The sequence below is a fragment of the Cryptomeria japonica genome, chromosome 2 (assembly GCF_030272615.1).
Source record: "Cryptomeria japonica chromosome 2, Sugi_1.0, whole genome shotgun sequence".
NCBI lineage: Eukaryota > Viridiplantae > Streptophyta > Pinopsida > Cupressales > Cupressaceae > Cryptomeria > Cryptomeria japonica.
Genome location: NC_081406.1, coordinates 4,472,514 through 4,491,381, shown reverse-complemented (window position 1 = coordinate 4,491,381; position 18,868 = coordinate 4,472,514). Strand labels below are relative to the sequence as shown.

At 45.0% G+C, this 18,868-nt stretch overlaps 1 protein-coding gene across 2 annotated transcripts in view; it reads left to right on the top strand.

Annotated features, from left to right (window-relative positions):
* LOC131052304 (uncharacterized) overlaps nucleotides 1–18,868 on the top strand; it is a 296,561-nt gene that overhangs the window by 36,174 nt on the left and 241,519 nt on the right. For both annotated transcript variants that reach the window (XM_057986927.2, XM_057986928.2), the window contains exon 2: nucleotides 15,904–16,041. In XM_057986927.2, coding sequence (XP_057842910.1) covers nucleotides 15,904–16,041 — 138 coding nt within the window. The remainder of the gene's footprint in view (nucleotides 1–15,903; nucleotides 16,042–18,868) is intronic.

Here is an 18,868-nt window from a genome sequence, read left to right as displayed (position 1 = left end):
GGAACGGGTATTGGCAATCACACAGTCACAGGTAAAGAAGGCCACATACCCGGACCCCCGCAAGGAGAAGTAGCGGGCGCTGGAGGCAAAGGTTGAAGTAGCGAAGGAAATGTTGGCACAAGGGAACACCCAGGAAGCGGCAAGCACTTTCCGCTCTGAGGCCGAGGAAAATATCCTGAAGCAAATGCTGCAGATTGAAGTACCTTGCAAGATGAAGGACCTGTTGTGCGTTGCACACGCTCCCTGTCGCCAACAGGGTCCCCCTTCTTGTTTTGAGCTTTCCGTCTTTGCCCTGTTGAGTTTCGCACAGAGTTTCTCGCGTCTTTTCGAGCGAGTTCACGACTGATCTGTAAAGTGACGATGTCAGAGAAATGAGCCAATGAATCCTCCGGGCTAGTCTAGCTCTCGGGCGTGAGCACCAAGAGTTTGTTTGAAGTTTTGAAAATTGCCTTGGGTAGGCGTAAGGTAGTAGGAATTGGCGAAGCCCACCAAGCAAGAGCAGTGCGCCTAAAGGTCGCATGAGGACCAAAGTCGCTGTTTCTTCGCATAAAGAGCTATGAAGCAGGCTGCATAAGGTTTGTCGCCACGATGTTTATAAGATTTGAATGAGAGATGATTTTCGCTTGCTGATGAACGATCGAATTGCCTGGCCAAAATGCCTTAGAATTCTGAAGCCTCCTAAATCCAAATTTGTGGAATCTGGCAAAAGGCTAGTCTGAGGTCCGACGTTTCGCGCAAGTTTTCAAAATTGCCTAAGGGGCAAATTTCGGACCCAGAGGCCCAAAGGGGTTAGAATTTCACTAAGTTAAACTTGCCAAAATCGCCTAGGGGGCCGAATTTCGGACCCTGGGGCGAAAATTTCAAAGTCTGATGCTTCCCATTTGGTCCGAAAATAATGTAAAAAGCCTTTAAGTGTTGCAAAAGATGGTTCCAGGTCCGAAAATCGCTAAAAAATGTCCAAGTTCGGACCCTGGGATGAAGGCTGGAGGGTGTAAAATGCAAAGTATTCCCAAGCGGCCCCCAGGCCCCGAAAACGCCTTAAAACCCCTATTTTCAGACCCTAGCTCCGAAATTTGAAAATGGCAAACGTAAAAGGTCGTGCGAGTAATAGCGTCCAGGTTCGAAGTTCGACAAAAGTGCTTCCACCTCCGAAATTCGCCTTTAGTCTTCATTTTTCGGACCCTGGGGGACAAATGGAGAGTGTAAAATTTGAAAAGGGACACACTGGGTCCGAAATTTGCCAAAAGTGCTCCCAACTCCGAAAATCACTAAACAATCTCAAATTCGGACCCCAGGGACGAAAGTTGAGAGAGTAAAAAGCGTTAAATTTTGTGAAAGGACCCTTTAGGTCTGAAATCCGCCTTAGACATACATTTTCGGACCCTTGGGATTAAAATGAAAACGCGAAATGTTTCAAAAGGGCCTTGAGGTCCGAAAAGCACTTAGAGCCTATTTTCGGACCCTAGCTCCGAAATGTGAGATAATGGAAAAATCGCAAAAGATGCTTTGAGGTCTGAAAATCATCTGAAATCTTGAAGTCCTCATTTTCAGACCTGGGAGCAAAAATTAGAAAAAGTGAAAGTGTTACAACTTGCAAAAGAAAACGCCCCAAGGTCTGAAGTTTTTATTTGCGAAATAGGGCGAATGCTCCGAAGTATTCCCAATCGCGGAAAGAGTTTAATTCATTCAAACCCTCCGAAGTTTTTTGCTCGCAAAACGCTTGGATGCTCCAAAGATTGCAAAACGCCCCAAGGTCCGAAGTTCCGGGCGAGGCATTGAACTCCAGAAGTCGTGAAAATTGCGAAGGACGACATAGTTAAAAAGGTTGGCATAGCTTGCGAATTCATTCAAATCCTCCGAAGTTTTACTGGCAAACACTGCGAGTCCTTCGAAGTTTTTTCCAAATCGCCAAAACCCTTCCTTTGGGTAGCGAAAGCATCTAACATAAACGGCGAGTATAGCGTTGAGCTCCGAAGTTCGAAGGAGCGAAGAGCTGCATATAGCGTTGAGGTTCGAAGGTGGTGCGGACGGCAATATGCCGTTCGGGCTCCGAAGTTTGTTTAAAAATCACGAAATACACTTCACAACCCCCATAGCCTCAGCAGGTTAAAAAAATCGCGAACCCTCCAGCTCGCAGAGGACGTTCAAGCTCTGAAGTTTGAAGGGGCGAAAGCATGCGAATAAGGGCGCTCAGGTCCGAAGTTTTGAAAAGTTGCGAAGCGTGCTAAGTGCTCCGAAAATCTCCAGCTCGCCTAAAACCCCAAAGACCTCTGAAATTCGCCAACGGGTTGAAAATCTCCAAGTTTGCAAGAGACGTTGAAGCTCCGAAGTTCATGCAGGCTGGGTAAAACCAAGTTTAAATTTCAAAAACCTCCAAATTCGTCAAAGAATCCAAAGTTGGAGAGAAAACGCAGTTCAAAATTTGAAAAACTTTCCAAGGTCCGAAAATAAGAAGGTAAAACGCTGCATCAACTCCTCCCGATCATTTAAATTCAGATTGCCAATTACCCAGGGTAAAACCATTTAAAAATGATAAATTCTCTTTCGTCGAACAATCGCGAAAATTTAAATCAAAGAGATAACCGTTGGAATTCAAACTTTGCAGGATCGTCCGTCCATTTCACGCGGCAAGGTCGGGTAATCTCTCGCCATCCGCTCCCATCAGGTAAGTACGCTTTGTCGCGTATGATCATTTGAAAAATGCTTAAATCGAATAGACAAATGCGTGAAATTTGATCACAATGCTTGAATTCTTGAAATCTGCATCTCTTTTTCGTAAACGTTGTTCAAAGCACTTGAAATTTAGAATTCACTCCCAAGGTTTAGCCAGAAATTGCATCTCTTTTCAAACTTAGGAAAATTTCCATGCTTTGCCTCTGTTGAAAATTAATCCAAAATCCAGAAATGATAAGTATAAATGCGCAATCAAAAATCTTCATGAATATGCTATTGTTAAAATTGATCAAGCTGTTAGCTAGAAATATTGCTCCATGTCCAAACTAAACTTTAAATTAATCCCGGCATGCTGGAACATTTTGCTATCTAACCCGCATTACTTTTCTTGTATCACCTCGTAATCCACGTCCGGCTGTGCAAGATAAATGCCTAAATCGACGGTGGAATCATCAAAAACGCTCGCTGCAGCCGAAACCTCACGAGCATCCAAATCAGATATCCCGCGTAAGGTTGAAAGGATGAAGTATCAATATCAGAGGGGAGGATTGAGGGAGTCGAAGGTTTAGAGCGTTTGGGACAACATTGGTGATACTGACCTTGGCCATATCGATATTCAGGACTTCAGGAATCGGGTCTTCTCACCCAATGCATATGGTAGGCCTAGGCAGATGGTGGAAAGTGGCATTGCCCAAGCGGCGGGTTTTCCTCCAGCAATACAGAACTATGAATTAGTAGTGGAGGCTGCCCGGCATTATGAACCAAATTCGAGACTAGTGCTCCTGGAGAATATGACTATCGCCAACTTCTCCCCTGAGGCTATTGGTGATGCATTTGACATCCCCTTTCCAAACAATCCCACAGCTACAACCATAGACGAAGCACAAGGGGCATATGATATGAATCCGGCTTGATGCAAGGCACTAATCAACGAAGAATGGTTCAAGGAGAAAAGGCCTTCAAGCGCCAGAATTGTGAAAAAGACCCCCAGGAGTGATTTTCATAATGAACATGAGGATATGGTCACCTTACTCAGCCGAGTCATGGGACTTCCTAAATCCAGCAACTTTGAAGAGTGGATGTTCTATTTTACAAACCAGGTCTTCGCCGGAAAGTCTAAGTTTGACTGGGCCCACATCATAAGCGATAACATCCACACTCAGCTGATTGAGCTCGAAACGAAGAAGTACTTCACCATGACCTCTTATTTGGTCTATATGTTCGCCAAGAACCAGCCACTGCCAGGATTGATAATGAAAGGTGAAATCGGGAATGGGCCCGGTCAGGTGAAAGTCTATGATTGTTACCCGCAGCTGCACTACCAAGATATAGCTCAGAGGGAAAAGAACAGCCCGGCTTATGCGGTTGGTCAGTATGAACATGTCAATGACGCCTTCACAATGCGCCTGGTCAGGCTAATGCAGGGAGGGTTACACATAAGGCTCTCAGAGCAAGCTACTACTTTAGTACAGAGGTATGGAGCCTGGTTCATTCAGTTCCCAAGGTTTTCCTACATCCGAATAGCTGGCTTTGATGGTGCTCCCCTCCGACTTCCACGGTATCCAACCGACAAAGTGATTCTTATGGAGGTTGCAAGGCAGTCACGCCCGACCTACATCTTACTCCGAGAAAGAAAGCAGGCTGGATTCACATTTCCTATGATCATAGGCAACCATGATGTCCACTTGAAGACCCCTACCCTAGCAGAGGAGTCCCTTGCAGAGCTAGCCTCTTATGGCCTACAGGACCATTTTCCAAGAAAATACTTCGATCATGATAATCTGGCAAAAAGAGCCTATGGTCGAAGGTACAGAGCAAAGGAGTCAGTTGAAGACTATTGGAAGAATTGCTCTGATGACTACGAGGTCAGGCGACGGGAATATTCTAGGCTGAGTGTGCAGCAGATGCGACTCTTTGAATACCGTCGGGTCCTAGATCAGCTCACAGACTCAGGGAATTGCCTCCAAGTCCGAGAATTTGAAGCAGTAAGGCATCTCTTGCTAGGCGTTGATTGGTCCTAGGACCCAATCACAGATTTCGAGATAGTCAAGGCAGCCCCAGCAAGGTACACAGATCAGTGGTTACATCAGCAGATCGAGAGGCTAATCCATGAGGGAGTCCAGTTCACTTACCATTTAATGGGCAGCCTCGATTCTCAGTCTTCAGAAGATGAAGGAACATCTAGTGCACCCCGGGAAGGAACTGAGAAACCAGAGAAAAGAAAGAAGGCTAAGGCTTGCAGAGGGACTCGAACGTCCAAAAGAACAAGAAGGGAAAAGATTCCTATAAAGAGGCCGGAGGTCACTTCATCTTCAAATGATCCCAGTTCGTTCGACGATGCTGTAGAATTGGATTGTATACCTGCTCTGCCTTCCCAGAGTGACATCGATGCATTTGAAGCCAATGATCCTCCTACGCCTGATGTGCTAGACACTGAGCTAAGAGCCCTCGAGTTGACCGAACTGGGTAACCAAATAGAAGAAGGAGAAATTCCATCCACCTAGGGGGTCAAAGTGAATGAACCTACTCAACAGAGCCGTCACGAGTTGCTACTCCACCATACAGCCAAAGATGACTCCACCGTCGAGGGAGAACAAAGGATAGACGAGACTCATGAGCTCGAGAGAGTTGAAGAACGACCTTCACATGAAGATGTTAGGCAGTTGTTCAACGAAATAGGGGAGAATTCAGCTGCAAGCAAAGAGCTTCACACCTCTTTCGTTCCTCCGGTGGTAGGGCAGCTGCGAATCTGTGGTCAGTCGGTTGAGAACGTTAGAGAACAGAATGCTGACTTGACCTTATCATCAACTCAAACAGTGCCTCAAGAGTGGCTGATTGCCAGAGCCTAGCGCAAGGCTGCCACCAAACCACCCATTGATCTAGAGGATATCTTCTCGCGTATAGATCAAGCAAAAGCTAAGGGGAAGAAGAAGCCCAGGGCATATTCTAGAGTGACCAGAGACGAACAAAGGAACCATACTCTTCATATTGCCACCCCGCCCGTAGACAAGCCAGCAGATCAGATAACACTGGCAGATTATAGCATCACAACCGTCCCCATCGGACGAGCTACCAAAGAGCAAGAAAAAGAAGAATTTAAGGATTCAGTGCAGAATATACTCAGGCAGCTCGAAGAGATCACAGCGGAAAAGGACATGTATCGGGCCCGTGCTGAGCAAGCCAAAGGATACATCGATCAACTCCTAAGGCCATTGCACAATCCCTCCGAATCCCATATTCCCCCGACAGCATTGGCGCAAAGGACCACAACTGAATTTGAAGGAGTACGGGACACCGCAAAGGCCATCAAGGAATGGATCTAGGACATCAAGAAAAAGGGAGAGCAGATCCTTAAGGAAGTAAAAGAAATGGCCCTCCATCGGGAGCTCACTCTAGTCAAGTTATTGGAGGTAAAGAAGGAATCCCTTCATATGCACGAAGTGGCAGCCACTACCCTTCCCCTCATGAGAGCTCTTTTCTGGACACACGCACAAATTCCCACATTGTCTGCCATCTTGGATCCCCACAGCATCAGTGTTCTCAAGGGGTGGTACTGGACCATCACCATGAAGAATGACACCAAAGAATTTATTGACAAAGAAATTGATGCATTTGAAGCAATTCTGGGAAACATGCAAGAACTAGGTAAGACCATCCTCCAATCAATGGTTTCGGGATGGATAAACGACTTGTCCTATAATGCAATCCAGCCGGACTGGGAAGAAAGATTGGGGACGAATAAGATTTCCTATTCCGCTAAGGACTTGAGTTTTGCTGGTCAGTTCCATTCAGACATATTATGCTTTGAGCGTAATCGCTCCAGCTGGAAGGACGGTTTAAAACACGTGGACCAGTATCTCGAGGGCATGCAATACAAAATTCGCCATCCTCCCATGCCTCCATTTAGTCTGCTCTTCCAGTTGTGTATAAAGTTCCAGGAATACGTTCGTGAGGAACGGGCAGCAGGTCGTGATTTATGGCGGGAATACCTGCATGGCGAGGATCAATTTTGTAGAAATGGAATGTGAGACCGAAATAGAGAAAGTAATTTCTCAAAAGTGCTTTTTTCCCTCCAAATCTTAAAAGTGCACTTTTGCACAAAAAGGTGATAGTTGACTTTTGGTCAACAAATGTAAAGCTTTATTTGATGCATCTTTTTGGATTATTTCAAATTGTTGTAATTATCCTTTTTCGGGTAGTTATTGCCCATTTTAGGGTGGTTGTTGATATTTGCCTCCCATTTATGGGTATGAGCAGCCATGCTTTATGGATGAATCTGGGCCACTTGTTTAGATTAAATCCAGGCCATTCATCCTTTTTTGAAGCCTATTTAAGGGACTGGTTTTCCCTCTTTTTGTAAGAAGTTCTTGGATTGTTGCGAAAGCTCTGGAGAAATTTACAGGAATTAATGCAAAGAATTAAGACTGTTTTCAAGTTTCCTTGTGAGTGCATGGTCTCCTTCTTCACTTAACTTAGAAATCTTTCAGTTATGTCTATTTATTTTACATAGCATTTTTAATCAAGCATCTGATAGAATCTTTGCAGTCCACACCATTAGGGAATGGCTGATTGCCTTTCTCTCCGCATGGTTAATCTGGACCTTTTCATGCTTAGTTCGGTTATCAAATACATACTATGAATGTAGAAGTTCTAATATCGTACTTGATAATATGAAAATCTAGTTTCTCCTTTGAAGATTGCACTGGATTTATGCAAACATTGTGCCTAAGTAGCTGGTGATGTTTAATCTAGTTTCCTGGAGGTATCTGTTTGCTTGACTGAATTTGCTATCTTAGTTAGAATTTACAGTTCATGTCTCTCTCTCCCTCTCTATCCTTCCCTCCTTTTTCCCTTTTTTTTATTCAAAAAATCTTCAATCCTATCAAAAACAGTATCAAATTAACCGAAATCATCCGATAGAAAGATCGTAAAAGTTCTAGGGAACTTATCTATAAGTTGCCAGTTAAACGTAAGTCCCCCTTGTGTTTCCAGCATAAACACATCAAGCCACTGAAAAAGCCCGCAGTCAAGACCTGACAAAAGAAACCTTGAGGTAGTCTCCTTTGATCACACTTAGAAAACAACATTAGAGACTCCCTTATCTCAAGAGAGAGTAGGATAATCAGTTGGCTATTCTATTCTGCGTTGGCCGTATGGAGTTTGCAGCAATGCGATTCCAGACACGTCAACAGGACCTCGTGGAAACGATGCCGCAATTACGTACGACACTCCTACGTACAGTGCAAGTAACTCCGCACAGTCAGGCGACCCGAAATACGGATGTTTTCGGCGGAACACCTACAGACCCATTGGTTCTGACACTATACAGTGGCCAACACCCGACGGTGGTAGAAATGGGAATACTTGGCACCATTTTGACTGACACTATTGTCGACGGCGGGTCCGGAGTGAATGTGCTTCCGGAAGAAACCTGGAAGCAGCTTGGCAAGCCGACACTATGGCCGTCAACCTTCAACTTACTGGGAGTGGATCAACATGGTATCAAACCCCTTGGAACGCTCATGGCGCAACAAGTGACCATCGGGACACAACCATTCGTCCTCGACTTCGTGGTGATTCCGCTCGCCAAGAAAGGATACGACGCCATTCTGGGCAGAGGGTGGTTGGTGGCAGCCAGAGTGAATCACAACTGGAAGCGTAACACGTTGTCAATGGAGAAAGCCGGGCGAAAATTTATTATCGACCTGAAAACACAACTTGTGAGTGAAGAACTCGCATCAAAATCGGAATCAGACGGCGAGGGCGGAGTTGACGGAGGAAAGTATAGAAGGGAACCGAACGAGGAAGGCGTCCTGGGAATCCAAGGATGTTTCGAGGACGAGACCGATTCCCTTAATGGGCTCTTCCACTGGCAAATGGAGGACTACGAGCTGCTGTATGGGTGCAACATGTTGCAGGTTGACGAGGAGCTGGACGAGAACGAATTTCCGCCAGCGTACGGGGAATACACTGAAGGGGATGCCCCTGTCAACGAAGTACCAACGCACAGGTTTGACATGACGAAACCAATCCGGTACGAAGAGTCCGTAAAACCTACAAACCTCGGCACGAAAGCAGAGCCAAGGAACATCCTAGTTGGCGACGACTGGAATCCAGTCGTGAAAGCCGCCGCGTTTAAAATATTCATGGAATACAAGGATGTATTCGCTTGGACGTATAAAGACCTTAAAGGGGTGCTGCTAGAACTGTGCGTACACCAAATTTCACTCGTACCTGGGGCCGTACCTGTACGGAAGAGGCCGTATAGAATGAATAAAAACTATGCGGCGAGAGTGAATGATGAAATTGAATGTATGCTTGAAGCCGGGATTATTTTTAAAGTGCAGACCAATGAGTGGGTGTCGCCCATAGTGATATCCCTTAAAAAGGAGGCAAACCAGATCCGAATCTGCGTGGATTTTAGATGCCTTAACGTGGTCACCATAAAAGACCCGTTTCCAATACCATTTACGGATAGCATCTTGGAGGAAGTGGCCGGTCATGAAATTAATTCATTTATGGATGGATTTTCTGGGTATAACCAGATATCCATTGCCGAAGAGGACAAATTAAAAACCACCTTCATAGTGGAGGATGGCGTGTACGCGTATAATCGAATGCCGTTCGGATTATGCAACGCGCCAGCAACATTTCAACGGATAATCCTTCACATATTTGAAAAGATATCAGTAGGGAACTTCAGGGCGTTCCTTGACGACTGGTCCATCTACAGTAACCAAGATGCACATCTAGCCGCACTTGGCGAATGCATGGAGAGATGCAGGCGAGCCCGCCTAGCACTCAACCCCAAAAAATGCAGATTCATGGTGCCTCAAGGGAAGCTGTTAGGACACATAGTGTGTAAGGCTGGACTCAAGACTGACCCAGACAAGATTCGGGTGATAGTGGAAATGGAGGCATCGACAGATGTCACGGGAGTCAAATCCTTCCTAGGACACATAGGGTATTACAGGTGATTTATCAAAAAGTTTGCTCGAGTATCCTGCCCTCTGGACAAGCTGACAAGGAAAGGTGAACGGTACACATGGGGGACGGCTCAGGAAGAGGCTTTCCAAGAACTGAAGTCACGGTTGGTGGGTGCGCCAATCCTTAACATATCCTGACTGGGACAAAGAGTTCCACGTACACGTTGACGCATCCAATTTTGCCATAGGGGCCACACTGGCGCAGGTTGGCGATCACGGGCTAGATCACCCGGTCTACTTTGCAAGCAGACTCCTGTCGAAGGCAGAGAAAAATTATAGCACCACAGAAAGGGAAGCCCTCGGGATGGTGTACTCTGTCCAGAAATTTCGACATTACTTGTTGGCCACCCCATTCACATTTTATGTGGACCACCAGGCGTTAATGTACCTGGTAAACAAGCCAATTATCCAAGGACAAATCAGCCGATGGCTGCTATTGCTGCAGGAATTTACATTCAACATTATTGTAAGACCCAGGAAGAGCAATGTGATAGCTGACCAGCTATCGAGAATCCAGTCAAGAGAACTAGCTGAAGGAGTGAATGAAGATTTTCCAGACGCTCACTTATTTTGCATCGCGGTCCTCCCCGCCTGGTCGGCAAGCGTGGGGGAATATTTGTCGACATCATGGTTTCCGAGGGAGATGCCACCAGGAGAAAGAAGGAAACTGGTACTGAGGAGCAAGACATTCCAACTCATTAATGGCCTCTTGTACAAAATGGGACCCGACCAGATCCTACGGCGATGCGTCCTAGAAGAGGAAGTTCAGGGCGTCCTAAGGGAAGCACATGAAGGGCCCACAGGTGGACACATGGGGCCCGACACCACGGCCAGGAAAGTTCTGTTGGCAGGACTGTGGTGGCCGACACTACATAATGATGCCAGAGAGTGGGTGATGAGCTGTGACACATGCCAACGGGTCGGATAGCCATTGAAGAGGGATTTTATGCCCCTCAACCCATCGAATGCCCAGGAACTGTTTGACAGATGGGGATTGGATTTCATCGGACCATTAAAACCAAGTAGAGCCCGACAGTGCAGATACATTGTAGTGGCAACAAAATACTTGACCAATTGGGTTGAGGCACGGGCCTTGCCGGACAACTCTGCGGTCAATACAACAAAATTCATCTATGAACACATCATTACGCGGTATGGGATTCCAATCCAACTGATGAGTGACAGAGGACGACATTTTGTAAATCATATAATCCGATTGCTAACAATGGAGTTCAAAATCTTCCACTCCTTATCAAGCCCCTACTATCCGCGGGCGAACGGGCAGGCCGAGGCGACCAATAAAATAATCGTGTCGGTGATTTATAAGTCTTGCGGAGTGGAGAAGGATGACTAGGAGGAGCGCCTACCGTCGGTACTTTGGGCATACCGAACAACTTACAAGGTAACTACTGGGCAGACTCCCTTCCAGCTAATGTATGAACAAGAAGCCGTGGTGCCAATTGAATTCATGGTGCCGAGTCTCCGAATCGCCATTGATAATCGACTTGGCGACATGGAAAGCCTGAGAGAGAGACTGTACGCTTTGAACAAATTGGATGAACGAAGGATGATGGCTCAGTGGGTGACAGAGACAACCTAGTAAAGACGGAAGGTTTGGCACGACAAGCATCTTTGGCGAATGAAGTTTACTCCTGGGTAGTTGGTGTTGAAATTCAATGGAAGGAACAAAATCAAACCTGGGAAATTCAAAGTGCGATGGCTAGGGCCCTTCAAGGTACGTGAGGTCAATACCAATGGGGTGATTAAGTTGTGGATGCTGGACGGGAAGGAGGTGCTAGATGCCGTCAATGGATCGAAATTAAAAGTTTATCACGAACGAAGGGAACCTGGACCTTCCAGTCAGGATGTTTGTCAATTTACTGAAAAATGAAAAAAAAAAAAACGACGTATGGTTCGTACGACAACCGTACCGTACGAAAAAATGACGCACGGTTCGTACGACAACCGTACCGTACGAAGAAAAAAAAGAAGAAGAAGAAAGAAAGAAAAGTGGGGCCACCGTACCGTGGAACCACCGTGCGGTGGTCACACCGACGGTGGGGCCACTGGCGGTGGATGCCACCGTGCGGTGGTCACCCGCACACCGCACAAATAAAATCCCCCCCTGCGCAACATTAAAAACAAAGAAACAAAAAAAAAAAGAAAGGCGCAGCCTGCTCACGCCGCACACGCTCGCACAGCCCCGCGCAGCGCCGCACAATGCTGCACAACCTGGAACAGTGCCGCACCACGTAGAGGAAGAAACAGAGGCTAACGGAAAAACAAAATAATAACCCCCGCAAGCACACCACGCAACCCACGCAAAGGGAGCAAAAAAAAGAAAAAGGAGGAGAAGGAACGCACGAAGGTAGCCCAGTCTGCACAGCAACAGCCATACGGAACAAAGAAGGTCGTTATGAAGGTGTCCAACGACCGTACGATTTTTAACGAGAAATCAGTTATACCAGAGATTAATGGATTCAGCAGGGAAACGAAGTTGGAAAAAACAGCTGCAGGCTTCCTCCAGTAGCAGCCAGAGGGATAGCAATATCAGGGTTTTAGCGTCAGGCGTACGTGTTGCAGGCAACACCATGGATGCCAGCGCTTGACAGAAGCAAAAGCAGAAAGCACCACAGGCTACCATAAGTACGAAAAATATATTAACACCCCAAAATATTAGCTTTGAAGGCTTGAATGGGTCGGAATGCCAGAAATGGTGGCAGGACATTCCCGACAATGATTTGGTGAAGCAAAACCTCCGTAAGGCGGAAGTGGAGTGGGCTATTCGGATGCTCGTATTTCCTATCCGTGAGTATGAGGGTACCCTACGGTTCATGGTAGACACCTTCGATAGGCACACATGCACCAGCACTTTCAAATACCTCGGGAGGGATGTTACCATATCCTTCAAAGTGGGGGACTTCACGAGGGTATTCGGCATTCCAGGCAGATAGGGCAAGAAAATAGAATTGAAGGCTAAAAAGATGAAGCGGGAAGAGGAGCGGTGGATTAAATTAATCTCCAGGAACTTGACGACAGCAGAGTTGGACAGCGTGGCTAATGCCACGAAGGGTTGAGGAATCCGTAAGACTTTTGTTGCAGAGGGCCACTGGCTATGCATTATGGATGTCATCAAGAGCAGATTGATAGGGTCGGGTTGGGCGTCGGACATCGCCCTCCCTCAGATTATGCTTATGAACGGGTTGATGAATGGCATCGTGTATGATTGGGCCGCGTTACTCGCAGAGCGCATGTATGAGTTTTTGATGTTGCAACATTGCACATTTTATATACCACACTACGCTATAGGGTTGTTCCTGGAGGCCACGCGGGAAGTAGTGCCCGAGGAAGAGTTGGAGGTACGGCCACAGGGACCGTTGGCAGCAAGTGAGCCTCCAATAATGCATTGGAGGCACTTGGACATTGGGCACTCTTCCGCGAAGCGGAAATGGGCGGTAGATACGGCCTCGGCTTCAGGGGAGCCTGACAGCGGGAGGGATTCCAGTAGCACAGAGGAATCAGGAGCAGAAGAGGAGGATGATAGCAGCAGGGCAACGGAGGAGCGGGTCCTGTTTGCCCCACCCCTGCTACCGATGGGCACGCCGTTGCCATCATCTAGAGTAGGCGGCACCTTTATTCCGGCCTTCGGACAGAGCCGCACGCCAGTTACACTTGGCCCCCTTCAGCAACGGGTAGCACCACCGAGGCCAACCACGGCAGCACTTACAGAGGACATGGTAGAGTCAGGGACGGAGGAGTCACCGCATTGGGTAGTAGTCACCGAGGAGCAGGGGCTGAGGGAGGTAGTGGATACAGAGCCGCAGGTACGGTTGGACGTTGTGGGGACCGAGGCCGTGGTGACTGTTTCGGCGTCTTTGTTGGAGGAGCCGATGACAACGAACCATCCCCCGGTCGTAGAGATGTGTGCCGACTCGTCAGTCGTGGCTATGCAGAGCTGGCTCACACAGCAGTTTCAGATGACATTGGCACAACCGGAGGGAGCTGTTGTATTCTCACCGTATCGAGAGACTAGAGTGGAGGTAGTCGACTTGGACGACTCATCAGGCGAGGCACATGGACTCGTAGTTGGGAACGAGGCAGGGGAGGTCGCCTCTGCTGGGCAGGCGCCAGGGGATGGTACACCTTCGGTGGCGGAGGAGGTACCTTCACAGCAGGATGTGGTTGTGTCCGTTCCACCAAAGACTTCACAGCCTTCGGTGCAGACGGGGGAAGATATTGAGACCTATCTAGCTGACATGGCTGACATGGTGACGAGGGGTAGGCGGGTGGTGGCCGTTGCCCAGACGCAAGCATTGCAACAGGTGGTGGTGGAGCTAGAGCAGGTCGTACAGTTTATGCGGGTGGGCTGCCCGACAACCTTTGCTATCTGCTTTGAGTCTCAAGGTTGGTCGACTACTGAGACAGAGGAGATGCTCCAAGCTTGGAGGCCTCGTCAGCCCGTTGTGGAGAGTCAGGTGACGACAGTTGTCCGCGAGATCGAGTAGGTCTACCGGGATGCCTATTGTACATTGAGGCGTACACAACAGGAGTCTGCGGTCTGCGAGGCTGCGTGAGTAGCATTGGAGATGGAGGTTGCCAGTCAATAGGCCTCATGGGCAGCCGAGAGGGCGTAGTTGTTGGCACAGCTAGAGGTGGCCCGTGCAAAGACGACTGAGAATCGGGCAGAGAAGGCCGAGGTAGAGATTCGTCTGGCAGCTGAGCAGAGTGTGAGGAGCCACGTGCAGCAGGAGTTGGATGCCGTCAGTACCGAGAGGAGTATATTGCAGACTCGGTTAGTTTGTGTGATAGAGGCAGCGGATACAAAAGAGGAGTTGTTGGAAGTCGCACACATGGTGAAGACAGCTTTGGAGAAAGTATTGGTGGCAGAGCGGGATGTGACTGTATGCACTCAGCAGGTGTATGAGCTCCACGCTCGCTTGGCGGCCCAAACACCGACATCTCAGCCTTCTGCTTCAGCGATGCTTCCTCAGCCCCCTCCCTAGTTTTTCTGATATGTATATTGTATAGGTTGCATGATCTCCATTTTTGTTGTAAGTCGCTTGGAGACGACTTTTCTTTGGGGGGGGATGATGTTGGCGGCATTATTGTATACGAAAATACGAGTAGTTAATTATGTGTAATTGTTTTGGTTAGTTGGCAACCGAGGGGTGGCAGTTGCGGCGCGACAGTTGGCGCTCGCACCCCCTTTGTATCTTTATTTACTTCAAAATGTAACTTGCAACACACTTATTAGGAATGGAATAACATCTCTTATACTTGTTTGATATCTATGGCGTTATTATTCTGTATTATGTGCTTTATGGTTTAAGTTATTCACCTGAGAGGGCAAACACTCTGATGCTGCAATGAGATAATACATCCATCGTTGTGAAGCTCCAAAATGCATTCCTACAATGATGACATTGGTTCCAAAATTTTTATACTTGCTTAGAGAAATGAGTAACAACTATTATTACCTCGATGATGCTGAGACATACCTCCTTGATATGAACTAGTGTTGTGAGAGAGAAAAAGGGGGAAATAGGCACACATTGAAATATCTGTACATGCTTATATTTTAATTTTTATGTAAGGCATGACAAAATTGCAAACATTAATATTCTCTGTCTTTCATTAAGCCTTATTTCTAAACATTTTCTAATACTCTCCTTAATGACTCAATCAATGACCACAGATTGTCTCAAAATTTTACATATCTATCAATCCCAAGTAATTTAGTCATTAGATCTGTAGACTGCTCCTAAATGACCAGAATGAAGATAGATATGCTTACTATCAGTCAGATTTAGTGATGATAAACCTCAATGTGCTTGATTTTGCATTATATACTGGGTTCTTCATTTACTTCAAAACAATCTGGTTATTGCTGTATAAGGGTTTGGTAGGACTAGATCCAATTGTGTGTCATTTAGTATTTGTTTCAACAATATGGCGTCACAACTTGCACTAATGGTCACTTAGATATATTAATGTGAATATGATGATGTTTTTTTTTCTTCTCTTTTATCTTAAATTTGTTATATCTTGGATGAATCTATTGATCATATTTCTCAATACAATGTTGTCCCTTCCTTTTCTTTTAATTCAATATGAGCTCAAAAAGTGTTTAAATATCTTAATGACCAATTCCATGGGAAAAGTTAAGACAATTGAATGAATATGAGTTCTATTATACTTGGCATTGTTTTTTAGACAAGTTCTGATTCTGATTGAGTACATGCAGCTTATGATACTTGTTGATGATGCTGGAGGTGCATTACCTGCTATAAATCATTCCCCTTGGGATGGTGTAACACTTGCAGATTTTGTCATGCCATTTTTTCTGTTCATTGTTGGTGTTGCCCTTGGGCTGGTGTACAAGGTATTTAAAGTCATCTTATTTATTGCTCCCTTCTTCATTTTTTTGGTAAATGTTCGAGTACTTTATATTAAATTATGCAGAATTCACATCAAATGCAAGTCAACTCTTTACAGAACAAAATGACGAGCTGTCCATAAGCCAACGCATATATTTTAATTTTTAACACTATGCAGAAATATCAGCTTACATAATAGAACAAGTAAAATAAAATCTTTAAAGTCCTCCTTCTCTATGTACAGCCTAGACTTGTCAGCCTTGAAACTAATTGCATTTAAATCCTGTTATGTGATATTAAGGATTTGGGGAAATTCTCTCTTCTAAGAGTGGTAATTCCTGCAAGAAAAATCGATTCCATTAGCTGAAATCTGCAATGTTTCTCTCTACTCCTGCCACATTTGCTGCACAAAATGATATATTTGGATGTTATAGGTTGTTGATAGACCTTGAGTTGAGGTAGAGCTTCCAGCATGAGAAGCTTGGTGTTTGTTATGTTTTGCTTTTTCCTGTATGGCTTCTTGCACCAAGCTCTTAAGAGGACCATAAGACAAAATCTTCAAAACATTACCAAGATGAAGCTGTTAATATGTTTCTTGTCAACGTTTGGATGCTTTCTTCTTGCTTCTTGATATAATTATTGAATTGGACAATACATGCCCCATAGCCCCAAATCGGATGGATACTTCCCTCTAGGTTAATGATGGCTCTGATAGAGCATCAGAAACTCTTTGATTCTCCTAAAACCAATTTATTTTGCTCATGATGTTTCAAATAAGTATCAGTGTAAATCAAACATACAGTTTCATCAGTCAACTGGAAACAATCTGCAATAGGGCTCTAAATAAGTATTTCTCTCCTTGTGATGAAACTGTGGGTAATGCAGGTGGCAGTTGTTTAATTGCTGGTTTTGGCAACAACAAAAGTGGGGCTTGTCGCTGCCGGTTAACATAGGGGGTGGTTTTGTAACCACCAAGATGATTATGTAACCATTAGTCTACTTAAAATGGTGGTTTTTCTTTATTAGGTTGTATGGGCACAGTAACAATCTAGTGTTGACATCTCTTGAATTCTGGAATGATTGGTAGTCTTTTAGGTGTACAAAAGGACACTATCTAGGTGACATACAAGTCTTCAATTGCGGACATGAGTGGTACATGAATGTGATGAGATTTTAAAAGTGACCAAAAGTTATGAGTTGATTTTAGAATGTAGGGAAAAGGAATAGGGAGCTGATTGTATGAGCAAATAATTTTATTTATTAAAACTACACCACCAATACAATCAATTGTAATATGAGATAAGATTAGCAATTCATATCGAGAATGGTTGTATGATAATGTTACAATTGATGCTTTAGTTGATAGGTAGTGTCCAATTACAGAGTATCACATGGAGGACCTTGTATAAATCAATGCCTTATCCCTTACATGGAAGTACTATTTGAAGGACAAAAAGTTGTTGGTTAGCCTATGACTATTGAGTTCATTATTTATAACAAAATGATAACTTACCAAGGTTGCCAGGAGACCGGTACCGGTATCGGTACATCTATTTTTGAAAAAGAGGAGATTGGGGTGCTTGGATATGCCATGGTTTTTAATATAATTTAATAATTTTTTAAAATTTTTTTAACAGTAAAACTTCAAATACTAGTATCTCAAAATTAGAATCACATATATTGTTAATTTCCAAGTTTTCAATATGTCTCCGGTACGGGTCGGAGATGGTTCTCCCTGCAACTATGTAACTTACGCTACCTTAGCCAACATTTGAAATAGTAAACTAAGCTGGCATCACACATAATGACATAAAATTGCCTACATGTGTTCCTCCAAAAGGAAAAATCGGAGTCCCATCTGACAAAAGGTATGAATAAAAGAGAGACTATCAAAGAACAGCCAGTGAGGAAGACATTCCCGGAGGTAGATCAGCAGCTAATCATGAAGAAGATATCTCTGTAGGTTGCAACGGCTTGAATGGAACCTTAAGTTTAAGTAGGTTGCAACTGTTTGAATGCAGCCTTAAGTGTGTACCTCTTTTGTATGCTGCTTTAGGTGACATGCTGCAATGATTTCTTTTTTTTGGACATTTTAACCATATGGACAGCTTCCTGAAGCTTTCCCTGTACATGGCCCCTCTCTGCTACAATCTTTGTCACCTTGATCTTTAACTGAGTCACTTCAGTCTTGGATTCAGTAAGCTTAGCAGCAGCCTTGGAAAGATGAATTTGTAAATGTACTTATGTCTGTAAGAACCCTGCTGGTTCTAACTCTCCTGAAATACTATTGTTGTTGTGTTTTTGGGTTTTCAAGGTTTTTGAACAATTTTAAAGCATAAAATAATACGTGCCAGGCAAGAATTGCACATAAAACCAAATAGAAATAAAATTGAGAGCAACTGCAACTCTATTATGAATAAGATAACTACTACAATAAATCCGACTGCTAATTGCATACCCGTGGGTCCTTAGCTTATTTTAAATGAAGAAATTTGGTGTTTGCCAGCCAAAACTGGGAAACTGACAAAAAAGGTCATACAAGTCCAGGAAATGATTTTCCTTTTTCTTTCCTGTCATGGTCGGAAAATCCGACCTTGACAAGGAATTTTCCTTGTCTTGGTATCACATTCCTTAGAATTTTTTCTCATTTTCTGTACTTAGCATTTGCCTCATTTCACTTTTCCTAACAACTTTCGTTGATGACAAATTTGACGAAATTTTGTACTTTTGACAACATTGACCACTTCATGCTTTGTCGAGTGAACTTTGCGAATTTCCTCATGATCTTGCTCTACATTTTCAATCTTGAAGGTCGCCCATCCATGGATGCCG